This window comes from Simochromis diagramma, unplaced genomic scaffold (genome assembly GCF_900408965.1).
Source record: "Simochromis diagramma unplaced genomic scaffold, fSimDia1.1 OVJJ01000822.1, whole genome shotgun sequence".
Classification (NCBI taxonomy): Eukaryota; Metazoa; Chordata; class Actinopteri; order Cichliformes; family Cichlidae; genus Simochromis; species Simochromis diagramma.
This window is the reverse complement of record NW_024387520.1, coordinates 4,412,328-4,435,578: the sequence shown is the minus strand read 5'-3', so window position 1 is coordinate 4,435,578 and position 23,251 is coordinate 4,412,328. Positions and strand designations below refer to the sequence as shown.

General features: G+C 42.5%; 1 protein-coding gene across 5 annotated transcripts in view; it reads left to right on the top strand.

Moving 5' to 3' along the window:
• Positions 1-23,251, top strand: part of mctp1a (multiple C2 domains, transmembrane 1a) — a 126,821-nt gene that overhangs the window by 89,372 nt on the left and 14,198 nt on the right. For 3 of the 5 annotated variants that reach the window (XM_040019116.1, XM_040019115.1, XM_040019119.1), the window contains 3 exons: positions 2,902-3,018; positions 12,949-13,005; positions 18,405-18,503. In XM_040019116.1, the coding sequence (XP_039875050.1) occupies positions 2,902-3,018; positions 12,949-13,005; positions 18,405-18,503 (273 nt within the window). The remainder of the gene's footprint in view (positions 1-2,901; positions 3,019-12,948; positions 13,006-18,404; positions 18,504-23,251) is intronic. The other 2 variants (XM_040019118.1, XM_040019117.1) reach the window with 1 other exon arrangement.

The window sequence follows — 23,251 nt, the reverse complement described above, 5'->3', positions numbered from 1 at the left end:
AACGGGATGAGCATTCCTCGTGTGTAGTGTTCAGATATTCACTGTGAACCATCACCGGCCGCTACATAATGTATCTGTGGCCACAAAGGGTCATTTACAAATTATTCCCGTAGACCACATCTGGAGCTTCATCTAGCTTTTCCCCCCTTTCGATCCAACATGTTTTCGTCCTTTTTTTCCCTTTTTTTTCCTTTTCCCTCCTCTGCTATTTTCTGGTCACTGACATCCACAGCAGGCTTCTTCCCACTCCCTATTCTCCAGGCGAAAAGCAGCGAGCGACGGGGGGTGACTGTGATCGCCCGGTGGAAAGGTCCAGGCACTGTAGGGCCCCATTGCTGCCCGGCCGGTGGGCACATAGACGGTGCAGGGCCGGCCGCTGCTGAGCCGGGGTGTCCGGTTTCTCTAGCTGCCAGTCAAAACTTCACCCTCAGCCACCTTAACCACCTGGAAGAGGAATAAAGGCAGATGACAGGTTAAATAGCCTCTGACAAATAGAGAAAAGAGCAGGAATTTATTTATTTTTTTGAAAAAGAAGATTTCAATGCTTAAGTACAAACATTTGAACAGTAAAGTACAAGTTAATTTTCTGCTGTGTGATGACAATGTGAGTGAAAAGACTACCACACAGCAAAGATTTTTAAAATGCATTGTTCTGTATTCCTACTGTAAGTGGTATTTATAGTAGAGTATAGAACAGAGCGTGTGAAGACGTTTATAAAGTATGCAGTTATTAATAGCTTCTACTAGAATAGTTTCAAAGAAATGTGCTCCTCAGTTTGCTCAATTGAAGTCAACTTTCTGCACCTCTGTTGCACATTTTTGTAGTTAGAAATTGTCGGAGTGTTTATCTCCGTTGCAGATCATACAGATTTCTAAATTACAGTAATTTGGAGCAGATGGATAATTTTAGAATAGTTATATTTTGTAGGGAAAACGTGCGCAATGGTGTTATTGTGTTTGTCTGTACGCAAGTTTCTGCTGTCGAGCTTTTTCACGATCCTAACTGCGTTTTCTGATGAGTGAAGGGAAATTGTTGTGTTGCTTATTAGTATACAAATATGAATTATTAAAGAGTTTCTTTCCAGTTCTCCTACACAGCTGTATCAGAGAGAGACTCTGCGTATGTAACAAAGTAAGTTGAGCCTGAGAGAGACGGAGAAAGACTGCGATCCTTTGGGGAGATTTGCCTGTTTCACCAAGGCCATTCAGGTTTTATTTGAAGAAGAAATTTTGCTGTGAGCATTATGCAAATGTACTGGACATTTCTAATGTTTAATTTATGTCTTATTTTTTTTCTTCCTTTTTTTTGCTTTGTGGATTCAGCGTCTGTTAGTTAATTTTACATGGAGTTATAATTCCGCTCTAAAGTTTGGATACGAGCCTTTCGAACTTTTCCATGAAGTTGGAAAAGTTGAGGATAAAAATTTAATTTGTAAACATGGTTTTATTGCGAGGGGCATGTGTTTTGTCCGTTGTGACGTAGCAGTCGAGTGTGTCTGTGTTTTTTAATGTTTGACTGGCTTTACTACAATAACAACAGCCTGGAATGCACTATGGTGCCGAGATCTTGAACCTCTCACTCACATTAACCCTGTATTACACACATACAAAGGCAGATATTAAGCAGTGTCGTTGTTGATAACTGAGCCTGCGCTCACTCTTGCCGGTGTTTGCACAACCAAACAGGATAAATCAGAATTGGTAGACAGACATTATATGAGCTTTATACAGTAATAATCTCAATTTCATCACTTTTAAAAGTTTCTCATCAACACTGATTGTTAAATAAGGTTGTCTTTCCATACACAGACTAATTAATTTCAAATCTGCTGTGCCCATATTTGAAATAATGGATTACTCGTACTTGAATTCAGTGAATATGTTTCACAGCGAAAGATTAAGCATTAGGCATGGTTTGCATTTTCGGCATTTGTTATAATTGCTGCAGTTTTTTTTATTATCAGTCGCGACAAATCTCTGTATACTTGAACATGATATTATTCGATAAGATAAATATGCTTTCGCTCTATTTATTTCTGACAGATTTTGTTTCCTGAAAAACGCCCCGTCTCAACCTTTCATTTACAATCGACAATGCTTTCTCACAATCTACACAATGCTGCCAGAAAAAAATCAGCCTTCCATGATTAGCAATTTTACTTTCCCACACGTATCTTCCCAACCACCGCAGTAATCTGTTGTCAGAGGCTAAAGAGTCCTGCCAAAACCAGAATACAAGGTTTTAGGAAAGGTTAATTTTCAGATGGTACTTTTCTTGTTTGGTGATGAGAGGGGAGGTATAGAGGTTATGGTTTTGGCAGATGGGTGCAGAGGAGGTTAGAGATGGGGCGAACGACTCTTTTGGGCCAAGAGAGAGGGTATTGGGTCTTGGAGTGACAGGGTTAGGGACTTGGGTTGTGGGGTGTGCGGGGGTCATCTGCTGGACTTTGAGTATAGAAGGGTCAGCTTTGACGTGCTGCGGCTGAAACGGTACATGACCTCAGACTCTGAGATGATTGGCATGGACGATAGAGGCTCTGACGGCTCATACTTATCCTCCTCACCATCCTCCTCCTCCTCAACTTTGAGACCCAGAAAAATGAACCCTTAAGGGGTCATGGCGGCTTCACCCTCTGCTCACTGACACCAGGCCTACTTCTTTGTTAAAGCAAAGACTCATTTAATAGTTTTTACTGCATGGAGTTTATGATTCTGCATATGAATGTGTGTTGTTTTTTGAGTCACACATATGGCACATGTGGCCAGCTTAGATCCTCAGGAGTTTGCCTCATGAACGCCCGTATGGCATCTTGAATATATACATTTTTAGCCCGCGTTGATCTCTCGGATTTCTTTTTGCTTTTCTTTCACGAGCAGTTTTCACGTTGTGTCTTTCAACAGCTTTTTGTCGTCGTCGTTTGGAACTTTGAGCTCTACATGATTCCTCTGGCGTTGCTTCTGCCCTTGGCCTGGACCTACATGCTCATTGCGTCGGGGAAGGACACCAGGCAAGATGTGGTGAGTAACCCCATCGCTTCTTGATATCCCTCCGCCTTTCTTTCCTTTCACTGTAAAAGCCCATTTCCACATACAATGCAGGTTAAATTCAACCACAGCTGTCTTGTTGGGACATTGATTTACTGCATTAATCATGCAATGATACATTTCCAGACATATTAAAAGCATTAGATATTTGGGACGTAACATTTTGACTGCTGATGAGCATTGATGTACAGATAAGTGAGAAATAGAGGGTTGCAGTTTCCTGTAGAAATGTAGAATATACTCTCAGATTGAACTGCACGCCGCAAACTTTGAACAGATTTTGAATTTCACATGTGAAAACTCTCTGCCGATTTTTTTTTTCTTTTTCTTAATAAAAATCTCCGTCTGCCGCATGAGGTGCTGCATTCTCAGTGCAATCTCACATTTCTCACTTTGCCTTCTTTGAGGCAAAGAAAAGGGAGAAATAATAGGCTGTCACCTTGAGCAATGTTACGCCACTTACCTGGTAGTATATTTATTTAATTCATTTATTTTTTATCTCTTATACCAATTAAGTGATGTCAAAGCAATGTCATGGAGAAACAGACATGTTTTAATCATGGCCAGGCACATTTGGAGAGTAGAGAGTGAAAACGAGAGAGCGAGCTGGACTATGGCATGAGCGTGAACAATGAAGTGATTAATTTTAATAAGTGCCTTTTTCTCACTTGGAAATAACCAGTTAACAGACTTCCGATTTCCTTGCAGTCTTTTGCCTTCTATATGTGTATATTTATCTCTTCATAGAGATTCTATGGGTTAGATTGGATTGGATTTGGAAGAGGTATTAAATTCAGTCATCATAATGAACCAAATCTAATAGCTGTGTGTCATTGCAATATTACAGAATTAAATGTGAACTCTACATAGCATATAGCGCAGATTTATTGTTTCGTCTCAAGAGCTAATCTTCTCTATTCATAAGCTTCCATTTCCATATTTGTTCATTTAAAAACATGGCATTAAAATTAGCAAAATGATCCTTGTGTTTCTTGACAATAAACTGGCAGTTATACTCCAGTTTTTGGTTCATGTTTAAAAATCATATTTTCACTGCATGCGCTCAAGTGAAGAATTAAAGGTTTACTATTGTAGGTAAGTTCACAGACAACAAATCATTTGCGAAGAACACAGACTTTAATTTTAGAGACACTTTTCTCACCTGTAGATGGCGACATTGCTTGCAAAAAAAAAAAAAAGAATAGCCACACATGCCTTAAGACAAAACCTGGCATGATTATGTGTCTCTCTACCTGCTGCTTGTATTTATCCAGACCTAATGATATTTTTTTTCTGTGTACTTCCTAAGTAAAATGAGGCAACAATGGTTGCATATCCCCGTAATGTGGCACTCAATTCACATTCCAATAAGTGCATGTAACTCCCACTTCATGTGGAATTGCTTTTCTCTCTTGAAAGGGACTATTGTGTCTCAAGTACCTCAGGACTTGGTTGAAACCTTAAGACATGTTCATACTGTTGATTCTCATATGGCAAGCGCCTTTAAGTATGACAACAATGGTCTGCCCAGTTCTACTTAAAGGTCTTACGAGCAAAGACAAAAAATGTCAGATGTTAAAACTCAGTGTTTTAACGTCTGGTGCTGTCTTAGTATTTTATTATTATTGTTATTATATCCTATCCAAAAATCTCCTTTTGGAGATTTACCTGGTCAAGAAACCTGTCCAGCAGATACAATTTAGGATCTATCTGCTTCATTTTCAAAGAAGCATTTCCACACTTGATCGTGATCTTCTGTATTTACAGCATAAATGCAAACCACATAATTTGACTGACTTCAGCTGGGCTTGTTGAGATGAAAGCAGGGCGCCTTAAAATATTTTCCACCAACTAAGAACCATTTTCATTTGAGTTTAATGTCTTGAGGCTTGTCATGTAACTACTCTACTGGATTTATATGCCAAGGGTTAGACCAGACCAGGGAGCGGTTTTGCCTCTGAAGCTTGCTTTAATATCGCTGTCTTCAGAGTGTCGTTGAGACTGGAGAGTGTTTGGTTGAATTCAAAAGATCATCAGGATCATCAAGAATGGGGTGTTTTAAGACACGAGAGCACCGCCTTTAACTTTGGTATCTGACCTTCTTCAGTTAAATGTCTTTACTGTCTAATATGAGCAGCATTTGGCAATAGCTTTAACTGAGTGTGTAGTGTAACTCTTACAGTTTGACAGTCTTGATATGTGTGGGTAGGAGTGTCGATGATGGCGCTGGCTTAAGGAGTTTTTGAGGAGGCTGGTGGTGAGATAGTTAGAGGCGCACTATAAGATCGTGGGATAGCACTAAGGTAAATGTGCTCTAGGTTTGTATGCAGGTGCATCCATAATGCATGGATACTAAATATTGTGTGTGTATGTCTGATGTCAATTAGTATATTCCCTTTATTCCTAGGTTATAACAAATAAATATGAAGGACTGCAGTGTACACTCATATACATTTACACAATTCATTCCAGGTGTGTGTTTGCATGGTACGAACACGAGTGTAGAACGTTAATCTGTGTGTGCAGATACAGATAAAAGTCGTCTGTGTGTGTTTGAATCTGCTGTGCGAGTGAGTCTTTGCAGTGATGCATCTGATGAAAGTTGAAATTGTCAAAGATTGGCTCTATTAATGCCTCTTTCTTGCTGCTGTGGCAGCTGTGCACAGGTGACACAAAGAAAATTCTCTGGCGATCACTGCCCCGCTTGTGTCTCTGTTGCTGTCTCACTGCCTTCGGGTTAGTGCACGCGCAGGACCGTCTCTCCTTTCTTCATTATCAGCTCTGTGCCTCGTCCACTCCTGATATTAATATCTCGTCTCAAATAAGACTAAAAGCAAAAGTAAGGTACGATAGAAGCGTTTGTTATTTTTGCTGAAATGCTGTACACGTAGACAAACGCACACATACACTCGAATACGCACATTTAGACACAAGTATCCCTCGAGTCCTGTCCCTGTTTGTTTTCAGACAGTTTTCCCCCGGTGCAGGGGGTGGGGGTGAGGAGGAGGGTTAGGGGGGTCTCGTGGATTCCTCTTCCGAATCTTTATCAAGCTGAAGTCATGGACGACTCACTGTTTCCCTCTTGCACTTGGCAGAGACACTGAAAAGAATAGAAAAGAAAACAGGGGGAAAGGCTTTCTAATTACTTTAAACAACACACCAAATTAAAGCATTGTGCTGAGCTGAGCAAGGGTCAGCATCCGGAGCGCTGCGGTTTTCCAGCAGTCTGGGGTGAGGGTAATGCCAAAGGAATCTCTGCTGAACTCACTCTGAAGGTTGAGAGAGAGAAACAGAGATGGTGAGAGAGAATGAGAGAAAACAGGAAAAAAAAAGCCCACACTTGAGTACAGACTTCCTAATGAACTGGCCTTGCTTCATCTGACGGGTTCAGCGTGCTTACCCTTCGACGCTTTTACACCACAACCACAACCCGTATCCCTGTCTATAGCGAATAAACAAACACAGTGTTCTTTACATGCTGTATTTCACCACTCAGGGTCACTGACTGTTGTGCGGTTACATGCTGCTTTGCAAACAGATCCCGGATCAGCTGCTTCTTAGCCTAGCCCCAACCTTGACCGGTACCTGCTAAGCAGTCAGAGCGTCCTTAAGAACAGCGATTAAAGGAGGCACAGCACCAGTAAGGTCCCCGACCTCCTTTCTTATCATGTAGCACTCTGACCCGTGAATGCTGACTCTCCAGCACCGTTGGCTGACCTGCATGTCATGGTGTAACGTGCTCCCTTGCTCTCTGAGCAAACAAGAGGACCCTTTTATGTTTTTGAATATTTGCTGAATATATGAGGATGATGCTCCTTTATTTGTGCATTCAAATGTATTATTAAGAAAGACTCATACTATTTTTCTGCTTCTCCGTTTGCATCGCAATGAGATGACCTCTCCATCTCACGCTTGTTTGGATACCTGGGACAATTTGGAGGTTATATCTGTCCTCACACTGGGCTTTGGACAGAGGACCGGCTGCTCTGCTGGATGAGAGAGATGGCTGCTAGATACATGTGCACGCATGTCATAGCAGCGAGTCGTATTCTTGCGTGTGCCTACTTGCATGAATAGATGATGGGCACCGAGATTAACAAGCAGGAACACATCCCAAAAGAAATCTTTCCTTGCCGTTCTCTTGGCCCAGAAACGCCCTTACCAGATGTTTTGAAGGTGTTAATTTCAGTGCTGGCTGTCGGAGAGGATACATATGGAACATGGTGATGTCTCTTTCTACCACAGGATGACGGGCAATTAGGCCTCGTCACACTGGAGCACCATCCTCTTTATCCCATGCTTCAGACCATTACATTGATTCACCCAATGGATCCACCAAACCATTACGGAAGAGAAGACCTTAATGGCCTGAAGATACTTCACACTTACATACACGCCTCCTGTGGCACGATAGCTGACGATGATAAGTCCGCTCTCGCCACATGGTGATTTGAATCATTCTCACAGAGCTTAGTTATTGAGGTCACAAGGATCTACTAATACTAGTTTAATATTTACTTTTCTCTGCTGTGTGTGACAGCAGCGTATTGTTCGTTAGTGTAAATAAAATCTGGTTTATTTCCAGTCAGAATTGTCACATGTTATTTGAACACTGTATCATTTTTAGAGCGAGTCTTCATTGCGATTTCTATCTGTTCTATTTTCTCCTTGATTTTGCATCTCAAAACAACTTTGCTCGCAACACTGTGCCTTGACATCTGCCCTCATTAAGAGCCACGCGCAACGCAGGTGGAGTAGAAGTAAATATTAGGAAAAGCTGGAAGGAAAAGAGAATGCGCTGCCTATTATACCTCAACTCCTCCAGGAAGTCACACCATTTTTTGCTCATAAAACTGTAACTCTGGAAAGACAAGGGGAATGAGAAAAGGAGATGGAGTGGGAGCAGGAGACAGAAAAAGACAGGGAGGCATTCAGAGAGATGGAGGCAGAGGAAAGCAGCGGTGGATGGCAGGCACTCCTCAGTGTGGAGTCAGACATGGCAGTTGGTGACAGGTGACAAAATCAAAAGGTCATGTCACTTTTAACTGGGAGCGCCTGTGCCCCGCTGATTTCCCCCGTGCCGCCCCGGCATCGCCGTGCTCATCTCTGCTGCTCTCGCTGCCTCTCTGTCTCTGCTAAACTGGCAGATAGGATGGCAGGCTGGCAGGCAGAAAGACAGGCAGCGGGCATAGTTTGAAGCGGGACGGGAGCATCGGGAGCAACAGGGATGCCACGGCAAAATCCTCCCATCCTTTTCATCATATTGCCACCCCCCTCTCCCATCCCACTCCATTTGTCTAACTCCCTTCATCACACTGAACCTTTGTAACTGTCTGTGCTCTTTGCTAACAACACCAGCAGTTCAGGGTGTCTGTCTCAGTGCCTGTTGGTGGTGTTGTTGTTATTTTGTCTTCATAGCATACCCGCCCATAGCTCTTTGTTAGTGTTTTTGGTTTAAACCTTGAGCTTAAGTCTACAGATGTATGTGTTTCTGCCATACAAGACATGTAGTATGTTACTTGCTCTAGAACTCGTTAGCACAATTGAATATGAAGAACAATGACAAAAGCTAGACTTTTTAGATCTGAGAAAGACAAATAATGCTGGAGGAGCTGCTTAATCTCTGGCTGAACACTTGGTGATTTGTCAGTAGCTAAATAGGAAAGGAAGAAGTAGCTGGTGAGTTCGAAATGTCACAAAACAAGCCCAAAAACTCAATATCTTCCAGCGTTCACGAAATTTGGTGTTGCTTCCATGAATATGGAGCTGCCCTTCTCACCCCCACCACCAGCTCCGGTAGCACCCCAGCCTCACCCCTATCTAGCCCCCTGCTGGGTGAGCCCTGGCTTGGGCAGTGCAGATGGAAGGGCCCCCCTCTGAGGGCCACGGCTCTGACAGCTTGTGAAGGGCCCGCGTGGGTCAGCCAGGCTCAGCCTTATCAGCCGCGAAGCTCTTCCCCCAGTCTGCAGAAACTGTGGTGTAGGCAATATGTGCACACATACACATGCACTCATGGACAGTGCATACCAAGCAGGGCCTTGAGATCCCCCAGCCAGCCACTCAGCCAAACCTCAGCAGCTGGAGAGGTTAAAACCCCCTCACGTATCAAAGAGGAAAAGCAGCAGGACGAAGGAGGGAGGGATAGAGGAATGGGAGAAAAAAAGACGGAAAAAGTATATCTTCATGTTCGCTGGCGATGTCTGCCTCGCCGTCAATTCCCCACGCGGCTGTCATTGGGAAGGTGAGGAGAGGAAATAGTGGAACTCCGTACGGCCAGCAGAGAGAAGGCCGAGTTGAGAGGCAGTTTTCAGGGGAAAGGTGAAAATGATGTAGCTGCTAGTTTAGTAGTAGAATTTTACTTTTCCCCTATGGAGTGTTTGTGTGCGCTTGTTTCATTGATTCAGACAGGTTCTGTCAATTTCTTTTTCCTGCAAAACCAGGAGGATGGTGGATCATTGACTTGTGAAGTAATATTTGAAATACTTTGTGCGCAGTGCCTCAGTCGATATAAATATTTAGCTGATTAGTCTTGTATACATTTACCATGTTTCTGTCTTTCCAGTGACCTTAGGTAAATCCTTGATTTGGCCCTTTTCTTTTATGTGAACATACTCATGATTGTCTTATCTTCTCCTATGATTTAACTTATGATCATATTTACTATCAAATTCAGCATAATGCCACAGAGCTGTGTATCCAGCAAGCAGAAGATCACAGTAATAATCCGTCTGACCCTGAGAATATGCTCTCTGTCCTTGAAAACACACTAGGGGTGCTGTTGCACTGCTGATGTTGTGCAAGAAGCTTCTCATAACTGTTCTTGAAAAACTTTTAGATATTTACCTGCACAGCTAATAGAAATAGTCCCCTCCAGCAAGAAAGATCAGATCTTAATGCTCCTAATAACTCTTTCTTGTTTTTTGTTTTTTTAAGTGCCGGCACCTAAACTGTGCATTTCGCAGGCAACCATATATGCACCAAGAATCGAAAGTTTGGTCTTGTGATGCTAAAGTTCCATGTTTTTAGCAATCATGTATCAATTACCAGTTATGTTAAAGTGATGGCACCACAGTTTTCTAGCCACCAAAATAAGGACATAATACACCACTTTTGTGATATGGTTTGGCCTCAAAGATGACTTATCCCCATAATTGAAACCTCCACATAAACAGCAGTAGTGTACTTGTTTTCGGATTAAGTAGACGATGCACTGTTGGTTTTAACTCACAGCTGTTTTAATTTGCAGCTGGTATTTTTGCCTTGATGCAAAATACAGTAAAAGAGGCAAAAAATAATTCAGATAAAGCGCGTCGAGCATGCAGAGCATGTGTTGGAAAGGGAATGCAGCAGCAAATTAATTCTTGCAAATTAGCTCTTCGCGTTTAGGCAAAGACCAAACAGATGCATTCACACATCCAAAGCCATTCGAACTCTCAATGTCATTGTGCTCGCTTGCATTCTTTGCGTGTATTTCATATTATCGCATCTATGTATGTATTTATGGGGCACAATGTAATCTGTAAGAGTAGCCTGCATCATCCCTGTATCATTTGAATGGGTCTGAATATGTTAATCCCCACCTCTGTAGATACTGAATTGACTGGAGCAGCTCTGCAGGCAATGTGAGCCCTGCGCGATCCTGTCGACAGCAAGGCTTTGATGCTGCCGTGCTGTAATGATAGTAATTCAAACAACATGATAATGGGGGGGATAAGCAGACAAATGATATCATACACCAAACAGGTCTTAGAAAGAGGAAAGAATGAGACAAATAGAGGGAGAGGTAGAGCGATGCAGAGAATGAAAGAGGGATGTTTGGAATTCATTGGCTGCACTGAGGTAATTTATATCCTCCCGTACTGAGACAGTAGCTTCAGTGCACGCATTTAGCCGTGGCAATCTTCAGGGCAGATGACATGTTCCGTGTCTTTTTATTTATTAATTTTACACTGTGTCTCATTGCAGGAAACATGACTTCTCTCTGTAACCAGCGGCAATAGAAGGGAGAGAGCAGAGCGGAGAGCAGAGGGAGACAAACGACTCTATCATTCTCTCTGTCTCTCTAGGTCATGCTTCTCCACCTAGCTCATGCTCATTTCTTTGTTTAAAGTTTGGAGCATGTGCCAGGCATGCCCTGCTAATGCCTCTGTGTGGAAGATTCCATTATATTTCTATTTTGGCATGGATGAAAGGATTTGGAGGGAACCATGATGTCTTTATAAACAGTTATAGTTCATTTGTTTAGAGATGCCAGAAGGCTTTCATTTTTACAGTATCTCATCTACATCTTTTCCCTTGACTGAGCACGAGAATTCCCTCTTCGGTATTTGTATAGTGTAGCGCTGGATGTGCTCAGTGTCAATAAAGAGACCGTCAAATGTGAACAGTCGAGCTTATTTGTCTAGACATGGGAGAGTTTCATTGAGCTGGGAATGGCCAGTTGTTACACAGTCAGACAGTTAAAATGAGGAGTTTTACACATACATGCACAGCACTTTGCCCTAGCGATTCACTTATATTGATAGAACAGGGACGCGCACGCACGCACACGCAGTACCCTCTCGACTCCGCTGTTCTGACTGAACTCGTCTTTGTTTGTGTGGGAAGCTGCATTTACATAAGAGGCTTATGTCAGCCGCCACATAGTTTCCCCTCGTATTCCAATGAAAAACAAAAAGGACAAAAGCTATTGTCTTGTTAAGTAATGATTTTTGGATTTCTCCAAACTAGTTTGCACTGTTCTGGATTTGCTGGGGGGGGTTGCGGTAATGTCGGGGATGGGTGAAGGTTTTCGAGGGGGTAGGGGCTGGTAACGCTATCAAACAATGAGAGCAGATCAAATCCGAGGTTGACAGCTGTAGGGCTTATGATACGGCTGTTTGTTTATGTAAATCATGGGCAACTATATGATTTGTCATATGATTAGCTGTGATGTGTCATTGATAGAGGGTGGATAAGATGCAGCTGTAATGGTTTTCACTTTGGTGGTATCAAGACACAGCCAAGTGTGAACCAAGGTGTTCAGGGATGAACTTCTATGGATACACGTGTGATTATTGCCTTGCTTTCACATATTGAGGTCTCTATGTGATTCGTGTCTTAAATAATTGTTTAAAATGTGCGCTACTTATTTTGTCCAGTACCCTTTATGTTTGCTGTCGTGAATTTAGACCGAGCGTGAGCAAGCGTCGTAAATCATGCCATTTTTCTTTGTGTTCTACAGTATGTCTTGTGGTTTCTCGGGGCTTCAGAGTCAGGTCGGCTCCAGTTTTCTCGGTTGTGGATCACTGAAGCAAATAGTTGCTGTTCTTTGTGACTTGGTCTCTGCGCTTCAGGCTTTTCTTCTTTCTTCTCTTACGAAGCGTCACACTCTGCGAGGAAGAAAAAAAAAAAGCATAGAGAGCTGAATGTATATAAACCAGTGGTGGAGGTGAGAGACTCATGCGGAGGTTAAGGAGGTCAGAAGAAGAGGAGTTCTGCTGTCTTCTCCCTTTGAACAGTATAAGTCTTACATGCTTTTGTGCAATGCCGTTTGACTGCTTGAATAGACTTTAATCCTCAGCCCGTGGAAATTCAAAGCCAGAGCATTTGCTTGCATTTCCAGAAGTGTCAACATATTTGAACAACAGAATGTTTCTAAAATTAAATTCTAATTGAGAACCATTCTGAAGCTTATGACATATTAGCACTCACAAATCCAATAGTTGTGCTTTCTGCATGTCTTCCATACTCATTAACAAACTCTTGCCAGACATAAGCAGAACCAATCAGCTTTAATATGCCTCTTTGGATGCTCTGATGATGTTAACCCTCTGTTATCTAATGTTTATCTGCACTATAGCTGTTGCATAAACATTTTATTTCTCCTTCTCGTTTTTCTCTTTGCTCTGTTGCAACTGTCAGGAAGCAGTGGAGGACCTGCTGGAGGATGAGGATGAGGATTTTGACAAAGATGACAAGGTAATTATGTCTCGTGTCAGAGATGCATTCACACACACACACACACACACTCGCACACACACTGCCTCAGGAGGGGTTGACACTGCTTCACAGACCGGAAACACAAACAGACTAACAAAATGACTCCATCTTCCCCTCCCATCTCTTCCCCCTGTTCAGATATTCTCACTGCCTGAGGCACAAACACATGTTCACAGATTGTACAACCTTTTTAACCTTTTCAAAAGTTTTCTCTTTAGGTGTGTACATAACACATTCCTCACCTTTTCTGCTCGGGGTTTCGCTTTGTTTTTGATCTTTTCGACGCGCTTTGGTGCATTATCCCTAAATTTCCCTTCGTACAACAGTGTGCTAACTTTACAGACACTGTGCTTCAGTCTTTCTTCCTGTGAACATACACCCATATAAAGTGCTTAGTTAGCTATTTAGGTCCATTCACTGCTCCTTTATGTCGCAGTAAAACAGCATCTGGGCTTGTCCAGACACTATCAGGTAACAACAGGTGGCTGCTTTACTGCCTCCGCTCGTTTGCACTGTAGGAACAGCTACTGAAACAAATGCCACTGGACGGGATACAGAACCTTGTCAGTGCTCCACCTGGGAATGGTAATTGAAATAGCACAGCGCTTAATCTACCCACTGTGTTGTCTGCTTTTCTTGTGTGTCAGGTTTGAAATGAAAGTAATTTTCTCCTTCAGACTCTAGTGTGTTGAGGTTTCAAGCAGTGTGAAACAAGAGTGGCATTTTAGCTTAGTTTGCACTTGGTTTTATAGTGTGAAAATGAAAATGATTTGACTTGATGCTTGATACTTTTCTGCCTCACACCAGATTGTGATGTGATAATATGGGTGGTCTGGTTTGGTAATGTTTAAAAAAAAAAAAAAAACATTTCCAAGAAAGCTGATGTTGGACTTGTAGGCTACATTTACTTATCTAACGCCAACTTTACAACAGACAACAAAAAGGAATGGTTAAAGAAAAAAAACTTTAAAAAAGAAGCAACATTTATCGTGTCATTGGTCAAATAGTCATCCCACTAGAAAGTCAGCAATCAATCAGCCAGGCAGCCAGTTGAGGGATGAACACACAGCAATATGTGAGCATTACATCCTCTCCCACAGTGCAGAGGCAGAAGGAAAGTTTCTTGGCTGTGAAGTTCCAAGGCTGAAATGTACAGGGGGGCACTGACTGAAGATATGCACCAGGCAACCTTGAACCTTTTTTTTCCCCCACTCCTTCCCTGTGTCTGTCCTCCTTATTGCATTTCTAACCTCCTCTCTGTGGGGTGGGGGAATAAAAAATACAAGCATTTGAAAAGCTGCAGATTATATAAAATACATTTTGGACTTTCATATTGAAATGAGGTGCGGAAGCAGTTTGTGCGGCCTCCGTCAGATTTGGTGGCGAACTGATTATTCCAAATAAGAAGGCCTTGCTCTGTGTTCACACAGGGCTGGGATGCTGGATAGCACAGCTGCCACAAAGGCTACAATTTACCAACTCTGGCTTCATACATTTTGATCTATTGCTCCCCTCAACTGTTAGCATTTCATTTGAGCTGTAGGGAAGTTGAAAGGGGGCATTTTTCTTTTTTCTTCGCCTACATCTCTCTCCCCTCCCACTCTCCTTCTTCCCCTTTCCACAATCATCCCCTTCCCTGACTTTCTTCCCCCCCCTTTTGCTGTGACACACACTCTCTTCCCTTTGCTCTCCCTCCAACCTGGTTAAGTGCAGAACAAATGGACTTTCAGGGCTTAGCAAATTTGTCTTTCACATTGGATATGAGGTCTTTTACATTGGATATGAGCTGCAGCTTCAGATTGTATGAGTAAGTATGAAGGACGGGTCAAAGGAGGCCTCTTTAATGGCACAGGCCTATAGGGGAGAGTGGGAAGAAGAGAAAGAGAGCAACAGAGGGAGAGAGAGAGAGCAAAGGGAGAGGAAAAAAAGATTAATAAATGTGCCAAGGCCTCATTTTAATTGAACTTGAAGCATATGTTGCAAGTATGTACAATCCGTCCCAGATGTTTACTTGGGCCATGTGCACAGCTCTTCCCAGTGCACCACAAGGCAGCTATTAGCTGGATAACCTTTGCTCCAGAGGGTAAATGGGGTATTACATGGCCAAAAACTAGAGCACCTGTTTTTCATTGCATAGAGGACCCCTTGCAGGCTTTTTGCCTTGGATTACCACATGTGTTTTGACTTAACAGATTGTTGGGCAGACGTGAAAAGTGTCTTTCTTGTGAGCAAGCACTGATATTAGTCACTTAATCTCAATGAAAGTCCAGCATCTAGACTAATTGATGGGGACGGCTGAGTTGTTAAAGCCAAACAGGCAAGCACACGAAGGGTGAAAGAATGTTAGACATAAACTAATTCTTTTTGCCTTCTCCCTTCCTTCACATTGTGTGTGTGTTTGGGTGTGTGTGTGTGTGTGTGTGTGTGTGTGTGTGTGTGTGTGTGTGTGTGTGTGTGTGTGTGTGTGTGTGTGTGTGTGTGTGTGTGCACTCACCTTAATATGGAATTTTTTTCTTTTTATCCCGAAGTGCATTACTCATGTAACACATAAACGTAAGAGACACATTTATTGAAATTGCGTATCTAGATTTAACAGTTACGGTTATTATTATTTATGCTACATATAAGGATGAGTGTTTGAGGGATAAAAAGGTCTACATTTTTTCATCGATTTGAGAGTCCTGTAGTGTAATTTATGATCGAAAAACCTTTAACTCAGCTTGTGCTGTTGATTATAAAATCACGTCTTTGATTTTCTTTTATGAAATGCCAAAATGAATCTATTAAATGATATGGACAGGTATCCGGGCCCAAGTGTCTATGACTTCCTCAATTATCTGTGGCCTTTTACACAAAGCAAATCCATGGTTTTCTTTTAAACCTGTCTTACACTTTTAAAACTGCATCCTGCAGTATCTTTGTAGACCCCTTTCACCATCTTGAAATACAGCTTGAGCAGTGTGAGATAGCAAAAACACGCTGCTCATTCCTGTATTTACAAGCATGTGGCTGCAGGGGCTTAAGCGTATAATGTAGCTTGTGATGTCTCCACTCACCTGTGGGCTCGCTGTCCAGAGCTGGCATGAGCCAGTAGCCTTTAGGCTCTGCACGGGTGTGAGTGTTTGTGTGCGTTAATGTGTTTGTGTGAACGTCTCACGTGGATGTGTGTGCAGCTCAGCTGCCTCCCAGAGGGGGGCTTACTGGAAAAATGGAAAGAGAGAGTGAATGGGAGAGAGACAGACTGAAGGAGTGAGGAGATTACCCTCACACGGTTGACTGGTCACTGAAGCGCTTGTGCTCCGCTCAGCTAGGCTCCACTAGCCTCAGGAGGACCTGACACAGATAAGATACACACTGCAATCATGTCCTGCTCACGGGCTTACTGCTCGGTGCACTCCCTCTCTCTTTCTCCCTCTATGCCTATCTATCAATATCTCGCTCACATACACACACACGTACACAGACATACCACATGTACCAAATCATCTTTTTGGTTTCTCGATTATTCCGACTCGTTTTTCTCCTCGTAGTAAATATAGAGCAGACGTTATTACTTAGTTTGAACATTGACCTGAAAAAATGTGAATGTTTTGTCTTCGTTTTTTTTTAATAGACCCAGTTCTTCAAGGCATCAGATTTGGGGGTCAAACAGTAACCCACCGGCTATTCTATAATTTAGTTTTTTTTTTTTTTTTTAACCTATTGAGGCAGAGGCTTAATATAGTTCTAGTATTTAGGATATCCTCATGTAATGTGTGTACATCCAACCTGACACATCAGTAGTAGATTTTAAAGGTGCTATTGATGAGTTATATAGAATCCCCTGTTTCTTCATACCGCCACAGAGTTTCTCCTTATCCTACTCATCTGTAGTGCTGAGACAGCCATTTCACCCTCTGCTGCTGTCCCTGCAGGCATGACTCATGCAACATACAGAACATGTATGCGCGCACACAATCCTGCCCGTGTGTGTGTGTGTGTGTGTGTGTATGTGTTCATCGCTTCTTCTCCTGCAAGCGTATAACTGCTGATGGATGGCTAGTATCAGCACACATATCCAGTGCAGGCCTCACAGCCACTTTCAGCTGTTGATGTTAACACCCAGAATCTCTGTTTCTTTTCAAATGTGGCTGACTGTCGTCTTTCTCTCCACAACTTTTCTCCGTTTTTTTTTTCTCCACTCAATACTATTAAGCGAACGCTCCATGAAAAGTTAAATAGGGCACATGCAGCGCTGTTTCCACGACTTGTCTCCAGATAGCACATAGAGCTTCTGTAGCACCTCCCTAAGCCACCGCACTCCTCTCTTAGCCCCAGTCACGGCACTGTGCCGATCACTCAGATAACGGCATGGCATAATGTAATTGGACTAAAGAGCGCACTGGGAATTATATCAATGCTCTGGAAGAGGGGAAAAAAGTGTGACTGAAATGTTGTTCTGGGGAGGCTATTGAGCTTGAGATGCAGGTATCGGGGGGGTTCAGCTGCTGAGGAGAATGGGTGAAAGAGACAGAGCAGGAGAGAAGGGAAGAGAATAAAGTTTGAATGTCTGTCTTTTCTTCTTGCCGCCTGTGAAGGATGAAAAGCGTCACGCTGTAAAAGATGCTTTTGACTTTTCCGCTTCATTTTTCTTCCCATCTCACTGTCTTTTTTTTTTCTCCCCCGTTGTTCAGCAGAGACGCTGGTAGGAACTGCATTTTAATCATGTTTTGCTAATAGAGGCAGGAATGAAAACAAAAAGGAGGGTGAAAGAGGCAGAGAGGAGTATTGTCTGTCTATGCAAAACACACTGCATTGTTTGTTTGTTTTCCCTCTTTGTCACACACATACATCAGGTGGATCATCTCTCACTATCTCTATTCCCCCCAGATGCATATCTCTTGCTTTGTCTTTCGCTTTCTATCATCACTCCTTCATTCTCAGTCTTTCTAGCCTGGTTCAAATGAAAATTGGTTATTTTTTGCACCATGGGTCTTTTTTTTTTTTTGTTGGTTTGTTTTTTTTCTTTGCTTTCGGCACTATTCTTATGCGCTACAGTGCAGTGACCACGGTCTTTGTAGAGATTGCGGACACGGGCGCTCATCCTGATAGATATGCAATAGTCCAGTGGACTCAGGGAGATGCATATTTAGTTTGAATTTTACTACCCAATGCTGTTGTTTCAAAGTTTAAATAAAGATGAGCACTGAAAAAAAGAATCTTTTCTGCATTGCAAGGCTGAAGCTGTTTTGATTGCAGTGCTTTTGCTATTTTCTTTCCTGCACAGGGTGATATAAATGTATAAGACCACAGCTGCAAAACATCCACATTTTCTAAACCTTTTGACTTTAATTTCTGTGGGTTGTAAAGAGAACATCTCACTGTAATCTATCCACAAGGACCCTAAACCAGGCCCCTGGGAGGACAGCCGTGATAAAAACCATATCCTCGAGGATATGTTGGCTTCCTGGCACTTTGAATGGATACGAGCAATGGTGGTAAGTTGATCTGTGTGTGGTTCTGGCACCGACTCCCGATGGTGTTTGTTGCTGTCTCCCAGTTCCCTTTTTTAGCTCATCGTCTGTCCAGCGGCCTCTGTGTGCCGTCCTGTCAGGGTTTGTGTACAGTACCTGTCCTCCATGTCCGCGTCTCAATTAACACCCACACACACTGCACGTTTGACCCTCAAATCCAAACCCACTGCAAGGGTTCTGCCTGTGCCTGCTTTTTAAGGTAATGGGGGAAGCTACTGAGCTCCAGCATGGAAAGCGGCCCCTGTCTTTGTCTTTGACTTCCCTGTGGCATTGTAGACTTGTTAAACATTGAGGTGAAATGTGTAGACTGAGGTGTGACGGTGTGTTTTGCTGGTGGGGCTTTTGGTTCTGGGGCAATAAAAGGTGACATGGGAGTCACTCGAGTGCTTTTGTGCTTATTTATTTTTGATACAGTTTGCACAGAAACAGGGAGCACAAGGGAATAAAATGTTCTTCTAGGTTGGTGTAGTTTTTTTGGGTTTTTTTTGGCGTGCCAAAAAGTAAGCTTTTAGATTCAAGCTTCTTTGAAAGTACTAATTAGGACTCACTCACACATAAGGACTACTTTCACACCTTATGACCCCCTAAGTCACTGATAATAGACAGCTAACAAACTCATTTTCGAGTGAGTTTCAGTTCCCTGAGTGTGTGTGCATGGGTGTGCGGTGGCTGGTGCGGTGATTTAAATGTTTTTCTCAGCGCTTTTGCTTTAAAGTTGCTACAGGAACTGCAAAATTGTCACATATTGCTGAAGAAAATCCCAATGCTCATTATGCCTAATGCAACAATGACTACTCCCCCCAACTGTTATTGTTCTGAATCGCATACACACAAGTGGCTGAACCAACTGAACTTTTTGATTGATGAACTATGCATCAAAGGATTACAACGAGCAGCTCCTTGCACTGTAGGTGAGGAGTTCTTGCGTGTTCTTATCCACCCAAAGTAACTCTTATCGAGACTCTCGCCGAATAGGATGTTGGAGATGGCACACACTCAGCCCTCTCGGTCTCTCATTGGACAGAATGTGGAGCACAACACTTGACAGCAGTGTCGTCTGAATTTGAAAGTCAGACATGTAAGAAGGCAGCCGCCACCTTTTCTTTTAACAAGAGTCATAAATCTGTAATGAGCACAGAGAGGATGCATATTTTATTTACTTTTTCGAAGATGTGATCCCTTCACTTCATAGCAATGCACTCTCGTTCTGTTGTTTTTTTTTTCCCCTTTCCAAAACAAAGTTTAAGACAGTAGATTTTACAGCTTTTTCTATCTCCTGTGTGTCTGAACATGAATGTATAATTAAAAACATGCCAAGGTTAGCAGGTTTTACAGATTGAGGTGCAATTTCACCCCAGCAAGATTAAAATATGATGTCATTAATGAGAGTAGTTAAAAATGTGACACGCGTGTCTTTGAGTTTTGTATGTTTCCCTGATTTTAAAAATATGAAAGCTGATATGTACTCTCATCTTTTAGGCATTTGACAGTACAGTGGGATGCTGTGTGTTTTAAGCCAACCCGGATAGAGAGACTTAGACAAACAGACGCACTTAGACAGACTGACAGACTGACGGACGAGGGGAGATGGGCTGGAGCAGCTAAACCAGGCCAACAGAGGACAAGACTAATGTCGTCCCATTCATCACACTCCGCCAGGCTGCTTCCTGGGAAGGACAGGGGAAGGAGAGTGCGGGAGCAGGGGGAGCAGAGGTGAGGTAGGATGGCGGTTCAGGGCGTGGCATGCAGCGGGAGGCCAGGAGAAGGTGATCAAGTGATCAAGAGCAGAAGTTGAGAGGTAGTAGTCATTTATGTTTTTGTGTGCACACCTGACCTTGAGCCTTGATAGAGTGGCTGGTGTGGTGGAGGTGATGAGAGGCCCCACGGGGATATGGGTAAAGATGATCAGTGGCAAACAACCTCCTGCCAACCAGACACATTAGAGACACGCACACAAACTCACACTCATAACGCCAGAAACCTTTCTCTTTAGGACAGGAAGCAGAGGTCAAACTGAAAATATATTAGCGCCGCCTCCTTTAAAAACTTGCTACTCTCGTTCCCCCCTAACGCTCTCTTTTATATACAGTATGTGTAAACTTATCCCCGCAATGGGACTTGGCTGGGTGAAGAGACTAATTAGCGCTAGAGAGCATTGTGCGTGCGCGGGCCACCTTCAGCTGACAGACTTAACTGGAGCTTGTCTTTGACTGTGTTGAAGCAACCCTCGGCACACACAGGTTCTCTCAAACGAGCAATGCAGCACATCATGTGAATGCAGGAAAATACATATACAGTCTTTCTGCTCCGGCCTATAGGAGCAGGATTCAGGATGCCCCTTCTCATCTTTACTGGACGTGCTGTGCATCTCAACAGCACAGTAACACAAATATTTCTGTATTATGTTTAAAAAAAGAGAGAAAGAGAGGTCAAGATGGAAAAAAATGTATCCCCCCTCACCCATTTGCCCATGGATTAGCTGTTATATGGGATAAATTATTTATTAAAATGGTACCCACCGATTTAAAAAAAAAAAAAAAAAAAAAAAAAAAAAAAATCGAACATCTGCCCCTTTCATGTGGCGCTGGCGAGGTGCCAGGTTGCAGGGTGGTATCTGAGGCCATTCACAGGGTCTTTGTCTTGTCCTGTTGTCATTTCCTAACAGAAAAGAGATGGTATTCTAGGCCACTGGGTCCTTTTTTTTCTTCTTTTTTATTCCCCAGGGGGCCTTTCTTAACTCCCAATTGGTAAAATCTGTGACTCATCTTGTCCCCAGTGGAGTTGGTATTACTTGGAATAGACCTCGGTAACACAATAGCTTTAGAGCAGCTGAACTATTTAAATGGCCAACATAAGAAAAATGGGTTCCATGCTTCATTTGATATTTTTATTACTCTTAAAATGCTAATGAACACATGAAAATGGGAAAAATAAACCACAAAAAATGCTTAGCTCACAAACAGATTTAATCTTAAAAACTAGAAACAAGGGGAAGGTGCTGATTAACAGAAATTCAGCAGTGAAAATTGGAGTTTATATTTAGATAAAATACAATTTTGGAAGCTTTTCTTTTCTATGTTCTCTATGTTTTCCTGCTTTTTCATTTCCGGGTAAGCTGTCTCTATAGTGCTCTGTTTTGACTTGTGGTTCGTGTACAGTGCTCGACACATCGCCACTAGAGAGAACAGTATGCCATGGGTGAATGCAAATGAACCAATAAAGGCCTGCTCTCCTTCCAGTGACATGCACTTTCATCAATCATTTTCTTTATTTCCACTAATTAAAAAAAAATGCACGCCCAAATAACATCTTTATCAACACAAAATCATTGTTTTCTTTTTTGTTCAGTAGCGACACACCTAATTTAAATATACAGTAGATGCTAATCATATGCACTATTTATTATCGTGTCATTGCTAGTTCTTTCGCAGGCTTTGGAAATTGAATTCGTGTCACCCTCTAGCATTCCTCAAGTTGTTCAACTTTTCAGTGGGGTTTTTTTTGTTGTTTTTTTTTCCTGGGGTGGAAATGGGAGGGATGTCGTCTCTCTCTGCAGTTACAAAATCAACAAGAACGCTTTCAGATGCCCTCTGGGAGCCACATATTAGCATCCTGTCACATTTTATATGACATTTCAATTTTTACTGTGCTGCCAGAGTGAGAGGGGCAAAAAAAAGGAAAAACAAAGAAAAACAGGTGCAATTTTAGCACAGCGGCAATGAGCTGCAGCCGCTTGTGGTTCAGACTCATTTTGCAGTTTGATGGGATATATGCCGCTACATTATAACGGTTAGGTTTATCATTTTTATGGCGTAAATCAGCAGGGAGAACAGTGTGATCAGAGGTTAAAATAGTCTCCAATGGCTCTCTCTTTTCCACCAAGTAGATATAGGACAGATATTTGAGTCCAACCTAATAGGCTAAGTCCTCAGTGACCTCTCTCTTGTTTAGCTCTAGGCCTTGGGTCAGTGAAGAACAAACTGTCTTTGTAAAGTTTACAACTGCTCACTTTGCACTTTTGCATATAGATGTACTTTGCTGTGATGGTGGTGTCTTTCTGAGAGAGAAATGGAACAGTCGAGTGCGCCCGGGCTTTGTGCATCTTCCCTTTGTTAAATATTTAAGTTAGTTTTCAAGGAGTTTACCACATTTGTTTACCACAATTTACCAGCAAGTGCAATGTGGTTAGCCTGACTTGGCTGTTTCTTTGACTGTGTGTGTGTGTGAGAGTGTCCCTGGGCTCTCTCTGGTATCACTGAGGGGTTATTTTTCCTTAACACATATAAACAACTCGCATCACTTTTAACGAGCCTTTATTGCTGTTCGGCTGCTGGGCAATAAAGGCTGAGATTTCATACCGCACTTCACACATCCAAACAATGATGCAAACCTTGGACATAGGGATGCATTTATTTTCTTTAAATGGCATCCATGCCATTAAAACATGCAACTCTCACCCAACAAAGGACACCAACTCACTAAATATTTCAGCTACCGACCTGATGATAGTTAATTGATGTCAAGTAATTCCTTCTGCACAAGGAAGCATCTCATTCACCAACTGTCTTTATGGAGCTTCTAATGCACAGTAGTAGAATATTCTGCTGACTTTTCTGTCTGTCTGTCTGTCTATCGATTGTGTATAGATGAAGCTGGAGTGTTTAAAACTAATGATGCTAAACACATTAGGCAAGTTCATGATGTTGCCTGGC